This window comes from Schistocerca gregaria, chromosome 2 (genome assembly GCF_023897955.1).
Source record: "Schistocerca gregaria isolate iqSchGreg1 chromosome 2, iqSchGreg1.2, whole genome shotgun sequence".
Classification (NCBI taxonomy): Eukaryota; Metazoa; Arthropoda; class Insecta; order Orthoptera; family Acrididae; genus Schistocerca; species Schistocerca gregaria.
In genome coordinates this window covers 1,002,429,863-1,002,446,241 of record NC_064921.1, presented here as the reverse complement: position 1 = coordinate 1,002,446,241, position 16,379 = coordinate 1,002,429,863, and the positions used below count along the sequence as shown (strand labels likewise).

The following is a 16,379-nucleotide window of genomic DNA, read 5'->3' as shown; positions in this document are numbered from 1 at the left end:
TCACTCTCATGTGTTCTCCTCAGAATGAAATATTTTCTTAACGACAACTGCCCATGTGAGTAATTTTGAAGTAGTTATCCTCTGTGTAGCTAAACAGCTTAACTCAATAAAGGCAAGTGTTCTAGTCCAGATTGTATGCCAGTTAGGTTCCTTTCAGAGTAAGCTGATACAATATCTCCATACTTACCAACTTAAGAGATTCATACCTGAATACTGGAAAGATGTACAGGTTGCACCAGAAATTAAAGACAGGAAGTAGGAGTTATTTGATTATTTACAGGCACATATCACTGACATAGATTTGCATTAGAATTTTATTACATGTACTGTGTTTGAATATTATAATTACATACCTCGAGATAAAAGATCTGTTGACACACAGTCAGGTCAAATTCAGAAAATTTGTTCATGTGAAACGCAACTAGTTCTTTCTTCTCATGAAGTATTGAGTTATATGGGTAGGGTTTCTCAGATTGATTCCATATTTCTAGATTTCCAAAAAGCTTTTGATATTGTTCCTCACAACTGGTTTGTAACCATATTGTATGTCTATGAAGTACAGTCTCAACTGAGTGACTAGATTCATGATTGTCAGTCACAAGGACCACAGTTGACAAGAAGTCATCAAAGAAAACAGAAGCGTTACCTTGCATTCCCCAAGGAAGTGTTACAGACCCTCCAATGCTCCTGATATATATTAACAATTTAGGAGACAATGTAGCAGCCTCTGAGATTGTTTATAGGCAGTGCTGTAATTTACCATTTTGTAAAGTCATCAGATATCAAATAAATTGCAAAATGATTTGGGCAACATAGTTGTGTGAAAAGTGGCAATTGACCCTAAATTAGGAAAAGTATACAGTCATTCACACGAGTACTCAAAGGAATTCATTAAATTTCAGATACACGACAAAGCAGAGAAATCTAAATGCCGTCAGTTTAACTAAATACCTAGGAATTAGAATTACGGGCAACTCAATTTGGAATGATCACACAAATATTGTTGTGGGTAAAGCACACCAAAGATTGTGTTTTATTTGAAGAACAAATAGAAGATGCAATAGTATACTAAAGAGACTGCCTACACTATTCTTGTGTGTCTGTCATGTGCTAGATTATTGCTGTGCACTATACAATTCATGCCAGATAGGATTGACAGACCACATCAAAAACGTTCAAAGAGGGTCAGCTCAATTTTTATTATCGTAAAATAGGGAGTGTGTGTCCCAGATGCGATTATTGTGGTGGCAATCATTAAAACAAAGACGTCTTTTGTTGTGGCAAGACCTCTTCACGAAATTTCACTATCCATTGTTCTCTTCCGAATGAAATATTTTGTTGACACGCATCTACATAGGGAGAAATGCTCATTATAATAAAATAGGTGAAATCAGAGCTTGCACAGAAAGATTGAAGTGTTTTTTTTTTTTTTTTCTCACACTGTTAGAGTGTGGAATGGTATAGAAATAGTGTCAGATACATAATTGTGGATTATAGAATAGTTGTGTAAGTGGGGAAAAAAAAGACGGCATTGAGTGGCAGACAGCCACATATAAAAGTAGATTGCTGGATGTTGTTGTCTATCGGAGAAAATCCATTGTAGGTGGTACCATGCATTCTAGGAATTTCCTGCACCATGAAAGGCAGGGCCATACGTGAAAGCAGCCTATTTTGCTGCAACAACTGTGTGTCAGTCTATGTGGGCATTACCAGACGCTGTCTGTCCATGTGAAAGACCGCTGGCAAATTGGTATCCATACCTTTTCCCACCTCTCACCTCTTTTACACCCTCACTATCCAACCCAACTGAGATCACTCACTCATCCCAGTGAGGCCAGACTGCCCAGATTTTGCATTGTTTTTGCTGTATTACTGACAATTTATGTGGGTGTGAGAGAATTATACACAAATCTTATGCCTAATCAGGTGTATATTGCAGGTTGAGTCTGTTTTGTATTGTGTTTAATAACTGTGCATTTCTTTTTGGCAGCTGTTCAAGAGCCCATTGGAGGATGTATCAGAGCAGGGTGGTGCGCTGTTGAATAACACTGAATTAAAAATAATTTTTGGAAACCTTCCTCCTATCTATGAAGTACACAAACAAATGTTGGAAGAACTACGCTCAGCTGCAGCCAGTTGGAAAGAGGAAATCAGCATTGGAAAAATATTTCTGAAATATGTAAGTGACAATGACTGCAAAAAATCCAGTAAATTTTTGATGTTTTTGAACATGGCTGTCATGTGTGACATGTAAGAGTGTAGCTGGACCTGTTATTAAATGTTGTTGTTGTTGTTGTTGTTGTTTTTTGTTGTTGTTGTTGTTGTTGTTTTTTGTTGTTGTTGTTTCTGTTTTCTTCAGCCTGAAAACCGGTATGATGCAGATCTCCATGCTAGTGTATATTATGCAAGCTTCTTCACCTCTGCATAACTATTGCAACCTACATCCATTTGAATCTGGGTACTGTATTTAAGCCTTTGTCCCCTTTACATATTTACTCCTCCACACTTCCCTCCATTACCAAATTCACAATTTGTCGATGCCTCAGAGTATTCTAACAGCTGATCATTTTCCAGAATGCGATTTTCACTCTGCAGCGGAGTGTGCGCTGATATGAAACTTCCTGGCAGATTAAAACTGTGTGCCCCACCGAGACTCGAACTCGGGACCCTTGCCTTTCACGGGCAAGTGCTCTACCATCTGAGCTACCAAAGCACGACTCACGTCCGGTACTCACAGTTTTACTTCTGCCAGTATCTCGTCTCCTACCTTCCAAACTTTACAGAAGCTCTCCTGCGAACCATGCAGAACCAGCACTCCTGAAAGAAAGGATATTGTGGAGACATGGCTTAGCCACAGCCTGGGGGATGTTTCCAGAATGAGATTTTCACTCTGCAGGAGACGAGATACTGGCAGAAGTAAAGCTGTGAGCACCGGGTGTGTGTCGTGCTTTGGTAGCTCAGATGATAGAGCACTTGACTGTGAAAGGCAAAGGTCCCGAGTTTGAGTCTTGGTCGGGCACATAGTTTTAAACTGCCAGGAAGTTTGATATCAGCGCACACTCCACTGCCCAGTAGCTGAATATGCTGCCCAACACATCATGTTTCACTGAAATGACTGCTTCACACCTTGTGCTGTCTGGACACACATGCCCTGCTCAAACCTCCTGGCTGCACCTACAGTTGGCTGGTTATGCGCAACTAAGTCACGTTTTGTAACAACCAGTGAGTCTTCAGTGGTGCTCTGCTGTGAATATTACATGCAATTTGAGTGTTATGTGGGATCGTAGTGACTTATTTAGTGAATTTTGATTCCACTTGTTGTGAGTTGTCAGGGCTGATGGTTGTGGTGAGTGACAAATTCTACACAAGCAAGTGAGAGACGTAATTTGCGGGACGCGTGCGTTCATCAATCACAAAGCACATGCCTGTTCGTACCGCAACTGTCACTTAGAACCACAACAAAGGAATCCCCATGTTTTTCTTGACCTGCACGAAGTGCAATCAATCATGGATCAGTCACAAGCAGCTCTATATCCGTACCTTGCTACCTTGGGCTCAGTAATGAGTCTTTTGTACATTGACACAACTGAACAAAGATACTATTATTTCTACATTAGAAGTAAGAGCTGTAAATACTGGAGAAGTTGTGTGAACTAGGTTTTAATTTTTGTTTTTTCAAACAATATAAAAAAATTGGCGAAATTACGCTAGTGTCATCTGTAATCTCAGGAATGAGGATATGCAAGAACACAGTGTGCAGGTTAGATTTAGAAATTTTAGAGGGTACGGGTAATAAAAATGTCAAATACTGAGGTTTTTGCCAACCTGTCTATCTGCTGTTGCCTTGTAAGTAGATCTTCACCTATCTCAACTTGGTTAGAGATCCACTTAGCAGTTTTGCAATATACGCATTCACTTCCTTTTGTTAAGATTTTGTTCTTCATGTCTTTTATTTCCTTTCTTTTTTAAGGCTAACACCTGAAATAGTTGATGAAACACCATTCCCGGTCTTGGATTTAAATGAGTTGTAGCAAGCATTGTGCTTTTGCTGTTGTAATAAGGTGATTTTTCCTAAACCTTGTGATTAAAATTTCTGGTAATGTGTAAGTAATTTATGGAATAAAGGTAAATAACTCACCGAATACTAGAGGTGCATCTGTATTGAGTTGGCAATGCAGATGGATTGAGGGGACGGTTATATCAGGTGGAAAGGGTGAGGGGAGAAAGGAGCAAGAGAATTTGCCCTGAATGTATGTCTTTTGATAATTGTTGCCTCCACTGTTTATAAGAGTTTTACCGCCAACCCCCCCTCCCCCCCAACAATTTTTAAAGTTGTAGAAAATACTGTGCAAATTTAGCTGTTGGTTTTGATACACTAGCCAAGTGTTGTCCGTGTACAGTGTGCTGTATGCCAGGTAAGAGTAAGGATTTAGTAACAAATTTGTCTGTTGCTTTGGAGGGTCAAACAAAATCTCTTAACAATCACAAATCCATATCACAAATGAAGACAAGTGATTGAGTTAAAGAGAAGGTGCATATTCCCTCAGATATAGGTTTTAGATGGGGGAGGGCCGTAGAGTGCCCTTACATTTGTTTATTTGTTTGTTTGTTTGTGTATCATCATCGTCGTCATCCCTCCAACACACACACACACACACACACACACACACACACACAAATGACAAAATTTTGCAAAAATTGTCAATTTTTCATGGCTGATTTTTTTGTGAACTTTGTTTCATTTTTCAGGTACCAGATCTAGTCAAAGCATATCCACCATTCGTAAACTTCTTCGAGAACACCAAAGAAATGCTGGTAATGTGTGATCAAACAAAACCACGTTTCCATGCATTTCTGAAGATATGCCAAACAAAGCCAGAATGTGGCCGCCAAAGTCTTCAGGAATTGTTAATACGACCAGTACAGAGGCTCCCGAGCATCAGTCTGCTTCTGAACGGTATTTCAAAGGAACTGCTTGATACACTGCAACAATAATTGTCTTCTCTCTCTCTCTCTCTCTCTCTCTCTCTCTCTGTGTGTGTGTGTGTGTGTGTGTGTGTGTGTGTGTGTGTGTGTGTGTGTGTGGGGTGGGGGGGGGAGAATTCGTCCAAAAGATAGCAATCTTTTCTTTATTTTTTGTGTGCCTGTAAGCAATTCAATGCTTCCCCTATTTGGTTAGTTGTTACTTTCATTCGTAAACTATTATTTACGTTCTGCCATAACTTTCCGTATGAGAGTAATTCTAGTGATCATATGGACCGCAAGTGGGGAAATTCCCTGGCATGACCGACTTTGAAAGAGGGCATATTGTAATGGCCCAATGCTCGGGAATTTGCATCTGAGAATCGTGAAGCTAGTGTCATCAGCATCTATGGAAAGCAGTTGAAGGGCAGCGAAACCATGAGAAGATGACAACATTGAATTTCCGTGCCTCATCACAGAACCAGAACAGGAGCTTAGATGTCTTGCCTGATATGTGAAGCACGATAGGCAGTTGATTTGTGGCAGATCTGACAACAAATTACATTGCTTGTGCAGGCACATGTGCTTCAGGGGACACTGATTGTTGAACATGGGGCTCCTCTGCAAACTATTCCTGTGTATTGCTATGTTCACCCAAGACATCAACTACTGTTGAGTACCTGGGTGCAACAAGATCGCTATGTTGACCCAAGACATTACCAACTACTGTTGAGTACCTGGGTGCAACAAGTGTGTTAGTGCAAAAATGGCATATTGAGATAAATGGCCTCAAAGTTTTGAAAGTGTAATATCATTTAATACAACACTAATGCACTGAGAGACAGATTTATTATCAAGATTATGCAAATGTCTAATGTTTTGGCATAACATTCCCTCATATTTAATGATCCAAATATAAATATTGACATTTATAGAAACTCAATTAACACTGTTATTGCATAGAATATACAGGGTGTTACAAAAGGGTACGGCCAAACTTTTCAGGAAACATTCCTCACACACAAATAAAGAAAAGATGTTATGTGGACGTATGTCCAGAAACGCTTAATTTCCATGCTAGGGCTCATTTTAGTTTCGTCAGTATGTACTGTACTTCCTCGATTCACCGCCAGTTGGCCCATTTGAAAGAAGGTAATGTTGACTTCAGTGCTTGTGTTGACATGCGACTCATTGCTCTACAGTACTAGCATCAAGCACATCACTACGTAGCATCAACAGGTTAGTGTCCATCACGAACTTGGTTTTGCAGTCAGTGCAATGTTTACAAATGGGGAGTTGGAAGATGCCCATTTGATGTATGGATTAGCTCGGGGCAATAACCGTGGCGCGGTACGTTTGTATCGAGACAGATTTCCAGAACGAAGGTGTCCTTACAGGAAGACGTTCGAAGCAATTGGTCGGCGTCTTAGGGAGCACGGAACATTCCAGCCTATGACTCGCGACTGGGGAAGACCTAGAACGACGAGGTCACCTGCAATGGATGAGGCAATTCTTTGTGCAGTTGACAATAACCCTAATGTCAGCATCAGATAAGTTGCTGCTGTACAAGGTAACGTTGACCACGTCACTGTGTGGAGAGTGCTACGGGAAAACCTGTTGTTTCTGTATCATGTACAGCGTGTGCAGGCACTATCAGCAGCTGATTGGCCTCCACGGGTACACTTCTGCGAATGGTTCATCCAACAATATGTCAATCCTCATTTCAGTGCAAATGTTAGCTTTACGGATGAGGCTTCATTCCAACGTGATCAAATTGTAAATTTTCACAATCAACATGTGTGGGGTGACGAGAATCAGCACGCAATTGTGCAATCACGTCATCAATACAGATTTTCTGTGAACGTTTGGGCAGGCATTGTTGGTGATGGCTCGATTGGGCCCCATGTTCTTCCACCTACGCTCAATGGAGCACGTTATCATGATTTCATACGGGATACTCTACCTGTATGACACAACATGTGGTTCATGCACGATGGAGCACCTGCACATTTCAGTCGAAGTGTTCGTACGCTTCTCAACAACAGATTCGGTGACTGATGGATTGGTAGAGGTGGACCAATTCCATGGCCTCCACACTCTCCTGTCCTCAACCCTCTTGACTTTCATTTATGGGGGCATTTGAAAGCTCTTGTCTTCGCAACTTCGGTACCAAATGTAGAGACTCTTTGTGCTTGTATTGTGGACAGCTGTGATACAGTACACCATTCTCCCGGGCTGCATCAGGGATTGCATGCGACGGAGGGTGGATGCATGTATCCTCGCTAACGGAGGACATTTTGAACATTTCCTGTAACAGTGTTTCACATATATGGCAAACTTTTTCTGAATAAAATCATACAAACATGAACACACAGACTGGATTGTTCTTGCTTCTATTTCCAAGAAATAGTAGAAAGAGCTAGTACCATCATTATAGCAATGAATATTAAATAAAATTATAAACCAAAGAAGTCGTTTGTAAAACTGTGACGTTACATTTAATTTAGAAATAGGCAAGATCTGGGCTTAATCATATTCTAGAAAGAGAGTCCCATCATCCAAGACAGATTTAATTTATTTCATTCAATCTGCCTTCAAATATATTAAAAACAAAGATTCCAAGACTTACCAAACGGGAAACTGCCGGTAGACAGGCACAATAAATAAAACACACACACAAAATTTCTAGCTTTCGCAACCGACGGTTGCTTCTTCAGGAAAGAGGGAAGGAGAGGGAAATACGAAAGGATGTGGGTTTTAAGGGAGAGGGTAAGGAGTCATTCCAATCCCGGGAGCGGAAAGACTTCCCTTAGGGGGGAAAAAGGACAGGTGTACACTTGCGCGCACACTCTCACATACCCATCCACACCTACACATACACATACAAATGTCTGCTTGTGTCTGTGTATGTGCGGATGGATATGTGTGTGTGTGTGTGTGTGTGTGCGCGCAAGTGTACACCTGTCCTTTTTTTCCCCCTAAGGGAAGTCTTTCCGCTCCCAGGATTGGAATGACTCCTTACCCTCTCCCTTAAAACCCACATACTTTCGTCTTTCCCTCTCCTTCCCTCTTTCCTGAAGAAGCAACTGTCGGTTGTGAAAGCTCGAAATTTTGTGTGTGTGTTTGTGTGTCTTATTTATTGTGCCTGTCTACTGGCACTTTCCCGCTTGGTAAGTCTTGGAATCTTTGTTTTTTATATATTTTTCCCATGTGGAAGTTTCTATTTTATTTACAATCTGCCTTCAAAGATTGATATGTTTTAACACATGCATTATATAGGTTATAGTTAACTTTATATTGGTCATAAAGATTTTTTGCCAAAAGCACATCATACTCAGCACAAAAACTGCACCTATCTGATCTCTGTTGCATGAAAGAATATTGACCATGTTCTCTCCAATATCTGTGGTAAGCGATGTACTTCATTTTAAGTAGTCTCTCCTCTAACTCATAAAAATGTTGTCTAAAGCATGTATAAAGGTTATGAACAGTTAATTCAGGATCATCAAAATACATCCTTTTGGTTCTGGCACTGCAGTAGTGGGACTCCTTATGAGTGAACTGGAACCAATGTTCTTCAACAAGATGCCGAACTTTTTTACAATCTTTTTGGGCCGATTATGGTGTTTACCCCTTTTGTATTCAGGAATAGCGTCTGGAACATAGCAGAACCAACCCAAATAATTTTTATTGAATTCGATTATTGAAGAAAATATTAGACCTTAAAACAATAGTAGTGACATGGATAAGTCAGTGTTAACATAACATACCTATCTTTATTGTATTTTATTCTGATCTCAGCCTAATTTCAGAAATCTGCAGCACAGATTGTAAAAATTTCTGGCAAATTAATTTTACAGATACATTCTATTTTATGGTATACATCCAATAGTAGTTCCTTTTTTGTGCTTCAGGATTGAGAGATGTTGTTTGTTTTACTTTTTTCATATGTATCCCGTCAAGATCGCATCCTTAATTACTTTGTCACTACTATCCCAAAATGCCACAAACGGTTGCTTCTGTTGATTGATAAACTCAGACAGTACCTAGAATAGATTGCAACAAATATAGACTATGATATAAAAATAAGGTGAATTGTGTAATACTACGAACTTTGTCTGCTTGAAGAAATGGCAGAGAAAATTTAACAAGTAAAACACAGACCTCTTCTTGCAACATGACTCAACTGGCTTGAACTTCTTGGCTGTTATTTTCTTTCCTGTGCATACAGATAGATACATGTCGTCAGAACTTCTTAACAACATTTCATTTTCACGCTTCTAAATTGCATTGTCGTTTTAACCCTAAACAGTTAATGTCATTGTTATCAATGATAATTTCATCTTCCGAAATAACATATTCATCACTAGTGTCCATCTTCACCACGTGGCTGTGCCACATGTGTGAACGATGAACTGAAGTCATGGGTGCAATGAAAGTGTTGCCACAATCTTCTTTTCAAAGAGCTCCTGCCATCTAGTGACTAATTTCTTTAAAGACAATAGTCGAATGTTTGAAGAATGCAATGCCCATGTTTACGCAATAACAGGTTAGCCGTTCTATGCACTTGTTGCACCAAGGTTCTGAATTACACCGGGTGTGGAGTCATAAAAATGGAAAAGGTGGCTCAATGGAATCGTGTCACCTGACTGGATGGATCATGTTTCATGTTATACCAATTTGATCATCATAGATAGGGTACTGCTCTGTCATTGAGATGATTGGCGGTTGGAAAAATGATCTGCCCCATTTACTCAGGCCAATGGGGTGGTTGTTATGGTATGGGCGACATTTGCTTGGTCCTCTGTGGAACCCATGGTAATCATTTGAAGATATGAGAGCTGCGGAGTACATGAACATTATTGCGGACAACTACCATCCCTTCATACTTTCTTTTCTCATGGTGATAGCATAGCTCAGCAGAATTACTGTCTGCTTCAGAAGGCCATAATAATGGTAAAATGGTTTTAGGAATATGATATTAGTAAACTTGAGTTGATGTCTTGGCTACCAAATTCACCTAATGTAACACAACTGAGAGACTGTCAAATTTCAGCTTCGCACCTGCAAGCTACTGGCCCTTAGTACACAGTAGCTGCATGTGTGGTAGATATCTGGTGTCACATACATTGAGAAAATTTTCGAATCAATTTCATGCAGAATAACTGTTGTATTTAGTTCTAGATGTGGACTAACATTCTGTTATGCAGATGGTCATAATGTTTTGGTTTCCAGTGCAAAACAGTACTTCGCCCAAGTTCTCACAGTTTCATGTTTCAATTTAACAATAGTCATAGTATTGAGGATATTTGTTTTTAAATATGATCTATCATTGTTGCCAAAGTCTGTTAGTCTTATATTCCAATGACGACAGTCATAGCATGTTTTTATGTGCATTTCTCATATACTTTGTTGTACAGTGACTTGGCATGACGAGGGACAACAGTAATGACGGAATTTCCAGGAGCACCAAGAGTTTATAACTTGCAGTATTGATAGAACTACAAATAAAGTGTAGTTTAGATTTCACTGCCATTTTATTTTTATTGATTGTTGTTCAAAGTACTTTTACACATAATCTGCACATCGTAGAATTCCAAACTCAGAAATTCTTATGTGAAGAATAATGAAAATAATCAATTTTTGAAAATACAGTGTAATTGATTTACTCTCACACATTATTTCTTATGGTGGGGTAGGCCTTGCACAGTACTCAAATGCATGTATTTAGTTGTACCTGAATTCAGTAACAATCCATTTGCAGAGAACCAGTTATTAATTTTCAAAAAAATATTTATATTTTCGATTGTTGAAGTTACTCCATTAGGCTTGATTAAAATACTTGAATTGTCAGCAGAGATATGTTTCTGTTCCTTGGTTGTATGTTAGAAGATCATTTAGATATAACAGCAGCAGTGGACCCAATATTGATCCATGTGGCACAACTGCAGTAACTGTTCCCCATTCTGAAAATGAATGTGAATTTCGTACACTCCAAGGGTTTCTTAATGCTACACGGCATCCTTTTAGTTACATATGATGAAAACTAGTTACCAACAGCATCTCTGATAAAATAATATTCGCTTTTCTAGGCGAATACTATGAACTGCACAAATACTTTGGATGGGTCACAGAAAATACCAGTTCACTATATTTTGTCATTTAAATTTTGCATAATCTGAATCGCGAATTGAAAAATTTGTGAATACACTCTTTATTTTGAGAAAGGTGTGTTACATCTCTTGCACACACAGTTTTATCCACTACTTTCAAGGATGACATATCCCCTCGGTCCAAAACATTTAGAGATTGGATTGATAAAAAGTAGAGAAAAATTAAGATGATGGGTTTAATGTTTCAGTTTTTCTTTATAGTCTCCCTCTTCCCCTCCACTTGAGTATAATGTACAGCACACTCATACTGAAAGTCCTCTTGTTGGTATGTTACTCAACTTGAATGTCACCATGGCATGATGGAGGTGGTCGAGAACAGGCACTTGGTTTTTTTGTTAAAAACTGCACAATAACTGTGGCCGTGTGAGCGGGTGCATTGTTGTGCACAGGAAGAAATCCCTCCTACTCCAGTGTTCAGAACAAACCTTCTGAATCTTCTTGTGCAACTGATCCCAAGTAGTGCTGATGGTATCAGATTCCTTCTGGATAATGCTCTGTACGCAAAAAAGACAGTGAGTGTTATCTAAACTTTCAGTTTTATTATTCACACCTTCTTTGATCTGCACAAATCATCAGAGACCCATTCTACATAGTCTTGTCATCTATCGCTCTTCCCCATTAACATCTATGGGCTTGTGACCTCTGTTGGGCCTCTGGTTACCCCGGCGTTGTACATCAATGATTTTTGCTTCTGTTGCAGCTCCCACTCAGTAGCATCTGCTGAGCACCGGCTCCAAGGCACCATCTGACAGGTCTCCCATGGCTTCCATTTTTATCCCTCCAAAATGTGAGTTATGCATTTTTGTCATCGACCTACAGTACACTCTGATCCATAACTTTATTGAGGCAACCAGCTCCTCGATGTTGTAGCACAGTCCCGTTTCTTGGGCCTTATTTTTGATAACAAGGTGACACGGCTGCCCCACATTCGCCACCTAAAACTACATGTATGCAGAAGCATTCGCCTCCTGAGGCTACATGTATGCGGAAGCTTAACGCTCTCCGTCTCCTGGACCACACATCTTTGGGTGCAGACCATTCCACTCCCCTCCATCTTTACCATGGTCTGATCTCGTCCAGACTAGATTGTGGTAGCAGGTTTATGGCTCAGCAGCTCCTTCCACTTTGAAACTGCTTGACCCTGTTCACCATTGTGGGGTGCATCTGGCTATTGATGCCATTCACACTAGTCCCGTTGATAGTTTCCTCTCAGAAGTAGGGATTCTCCCTCTTCACATAAGATAAAGCCAACTCCTCGTTTCGTACACAGTCGCCATTCGCCAGTTCCCTGAGCAACCCGTGTACCCTGTGCTCTTTGCCTACGAGGGATGTCTCCCTCCTAACACCCGTTGGCAAGCGTCTCACTTCTCTTTGTTGGGATTTCCATCTCCACTCACAGGCCTGCACCCCGTGTCTTTCCTCCCATATCCCACCACGGATGGTGCTCATACCATGGATTACGACCGATCATTTCCAGAGTCCTAAGATCACTGTCGCTTGTCTGGTTTTCTTGCATCTTGTATGTGCCATCCTTGCATAGTTCCAGGGTACCACCACCATCTTTCACTGATGGTTCTAAGACATCAATAAGGTGGGATACGCTTTCACGTCTCCTACTGGCGTCGAACACCATTTATTGACGGGATCATGTAGTGTGTTCACAGAAGAGCTTCTAGCCATTTGCAGGGTCCTCCTGTTTGTTTCTCAGGCCTCCCTCCACAGTGTTTTAATTTGTTCCAACTCAATGAGAAGCTTGCAGGCTATCAACCGATGCTACCCTAGCACCCTTTGGTCTCTATCCGTGACCACCTCTCTGCCCATGGATGTGCCGCCTGTTCTGTTGTTGTCCTCTGGGTCCCAAGTCATGAGGGAGTCCCGGAGAATGAACTGGCTGACCATTTGGCTAGAGAAAGATACTTAACCCCCTTTCTTCTCAATATTCCAGCTGCATATGTGCGGATCTGTCAGATTTCTCTTTCCCCAAAAGTGGAATGCCATCCGGAGGTCTACCACTCATAGTAATAAACTCCACACAATGAAGGAGAATATTGCAATTTGGCACTCTTCCTTCTGCTCCTCTTGGAAAGAGTCCACTGTTTTATGCTGTTTACTCATTGGTCATACCTGCCCCACCCTTTGTTTCCTCCTATGTAACAAACCACCCCCACAATGCGGCTGTGGAGCCAGACTGACAGTATTCCACATATTGGTGAAATGTCCCTTTCTTTCGGCCCTTTGTGCTAAATATATTCTTCATGATTTCTTAAATTTAATATTAGCAGACGATTCACAGATGGTTGAACTGGTCCTCAGTTTCCTCCATGAAAATGGTTTTTGTTTCCATATATAAGGTTCTACTTTAGTCTTGGAGCAAGTGCAGGTTGGGACTTCTTTTCCAGTCTTCTTGGTCTGTGATACAAAGACTGCCCCCTTTTTTCCCATTTCTAGATTTGGTGTCACCTTTTATGCCTTTTACTGTGTATGTTTAATGTTCATTATTTTATAATTTGACTCTGACTGGATCTGTCCACTTTTAGCGGACTCTCTTTCTTCTGTGATAAACCTCGGAATCATGGGACTGATGACTTCGCCGTTTGGTCCCATAACCTGTCTCAATCAATCAATCTTGTCAAACATGGTGATATATATTATTATTATTGTTGTTGTTGTTGTTATCATTATTATTTGTTTGGGGAGGGGGGGGGGGGGGAGGATAAGTGTCCACGGAAATCATTTCAATCAAGCCTCGGGCCACGTTCACATTTTGTTTTCATTCAATAGTCAAAAGGGTATAGACAAGCTTCCCCCACACTTTTCCTTCCTCCAAAACATTCTGGAGAATGTCTTTAACACTTCAGATCTTCGTCATTACTTCCGCATGAAATATGGTGGTGGTTTTCAAAACAAAACACATTTTTCCAATGTTCATTTTGGATGACGACTTGTTGTCCACAAGCGAGACCTGTCCTTGTTTAACATTCAAACCAACCAAACACTCATGTGCAACTTAAACAACTATCGCTGTAGGTCTTGTTCATACACACAATGTCCCTGTAGCAATTTTACTGAGTAAAACATGTAATTGAATCAGTGCAGGTTGCTCCATTGTGATTTACTCAGATGTCCCTGTAACAATTTTACCAAGTGAAATGCGTAATTGAATCATTACTGGTTGCTCCACTGTGATTTTGCAACTCATCAGTATTGACACACATTAGCTACATGTTCACTGCTTAACACTACATTCTCTCAACTGACTGGTCAAACACACACGTTTCTTGCAGTTGTTAGTTCAAAATGCCACCATTGCTTGCACTGACGTCAGTTATGCACCAAGAACAAAACCAGTCTTTGAACTTTTTTGACAGGCTGTGTAAGTAGTGAGAGTGTTTTATAATTGTTACTATTTGTCTTACTACCTATCTTGTACAGGAGTCTAACTTAAGCATATTTCGGTCTGTCTGGAGATATCAATGGTGACAGTGATTCATTGCATGTGGGACTAAATACATCACACATATGTAAGGAACATAATTTTAGAACCTAATGTGAGGTATTATCAGAGACATGAGAACTTCACTTTTGCGATAAAAGTGAATATAGGTGCAATGTGAGCCTCAAAATGTAAAAGTATGAATGTATGTAATATATGCTATATCATAGCAAGTGGTATTCAGATGAACTATTTTATCTGCATATAAATATTGAAAATGTAACCAATTTTCATTTATCTGATGAAGCCCAATTTGGAAACAGTATGTGCATAAGAGTGTGTTTACAAAATAAAGAACACAACTATGCTTGAACACTTCAGTCCTATTTCAAACAGTGGGGAGTTGAATGGTCTCTCTAAGTACATACCACATACTGAGACATTGGTCTCACCCGTGAGACTTAACATCTTAGAATAAAGAACACATACATTTATCTGCCAGCTAATGTTGGTATTATGTGAAATCACAGAGGCTTTAACATGATAGCTTTATGTGTAGTATTTTGAACTATGGTTGCATAAGATACAGGTAGAGATTGGGCCTGAAATACATCATTTATGATGTTACCAACTTCAGCAATGCTGCTGCTTCTCAACTTACCTAAAACAGATACTACATTTCAGGTCCCTATGTACGAGGGCCATTTGAAAAGTCTGTGCAAAAATAAAAACTACTTACATGTTTGCGGTAAATATGTGGTGACAGCACAGGTTTCCTTGTAATGTGTAAATAATCCTAGTTCTCTGCTTGTTTTAATCTTTTCAAATAAAATTTCCCTTACCTTGCATGTGATAATTTGATTCTTTTTGTTACCCAGGTTTTTTTTTTCTAAAAAAACCTATTAGTATCATGCTTTGTTTTCTTGGGAAAGCAGTGTTAAAGTTTAATAGAAACCCATCTATAAATATATTATATTTTATAAATAAAAGAAAGGCAACCACTCACCTGTAGCTGGCTGGTGTGTAGCACATGGAAACATGTGACAGAAACAGTATTTTACTAGCTTTAGAGCTCTTGCTCTTTCTCAAACAACAGTACACACACACACTCAGCTGTGACAAGACTGGTGGTTGATTATTGATAGCAGTTGCCTGGAGGTCAGAAGGGGATAGGGAAGGGCACCGCAGGCGACGAGGTGATTGTGGCACAGTGTGAGAAAAATGTGACGCATAAATCAGTTGCTGCGCAACAAGACGAAAGGAGTTCAAGGGGTATAGAATGTAACAGAATAGGACAGTATTTAATTAAAGCTATGATTCTGAATATATTGTAATGAAAGCTATGATTATGAATATATTGAAGAATATGATACTAGCAAATGAAGTTTGTGTGAACTTACATAAATCATTCTATAAAAATTGATGATAATTCTGGAGATCAAATATAAAGAAAGGTGCTAGCATATAAGGCATTAATGCTGAATTAATCAGTTATGGAGGAATCGTGTTACAATTTTGCTTCCTCCATTTTTAAATGTGTGTTGGAAGAACTATTCTGTACCTGAAGAATGGAACACATCTCAAGTAATTTCTGTGTGTAAAGAAGGCAATAGGAAAGGTACAGGAAATTATAAAGGAATAAGTTTACCAAATGCAGGATATAAAATTTATGGTAAAACTCTTAATCAAAGATTACAAACTATCACTGATGCAATAATTTCAGGAGGACAATCAGCCTTCAGAATGGGAAGTTTGTGTAGTGGTGTAATATATTTATAAGATGATAAATTATTGAGAAGCATTGGGAATTT

The 16,379-nt window shown here is 39.7% G+C and overlaps 1 protein-coding gene across 5 annotated transcripts in view; it reads left to right on the top strand.

Moving 5' to 3' along the window:
* The window catches only part of LOC126335502 (protein ECT2), a 181,896-nt gene that overhangs the window by 118,183 nt on the left and 47,334 nt on the right, over positions 1-16,379 (top strand). For all 5 annotated transcript variants that reach the window (XM_049998840.1, XM_049998841.1, XM_049998839.1 and 2 more), the window contains 2 exons: positions 1,991-2,179; positions 4,750-4,957. In XM_049998840.1, the coding sequence (XP_049854797.1) occupies positions 1,991-2,179; positions 4,750-4,957 (397 nt within the window). The remainder of the gene's footprint in view (positions 1-1,990; positions 2,180-4,749; positions 4,958-16,379) is intronic.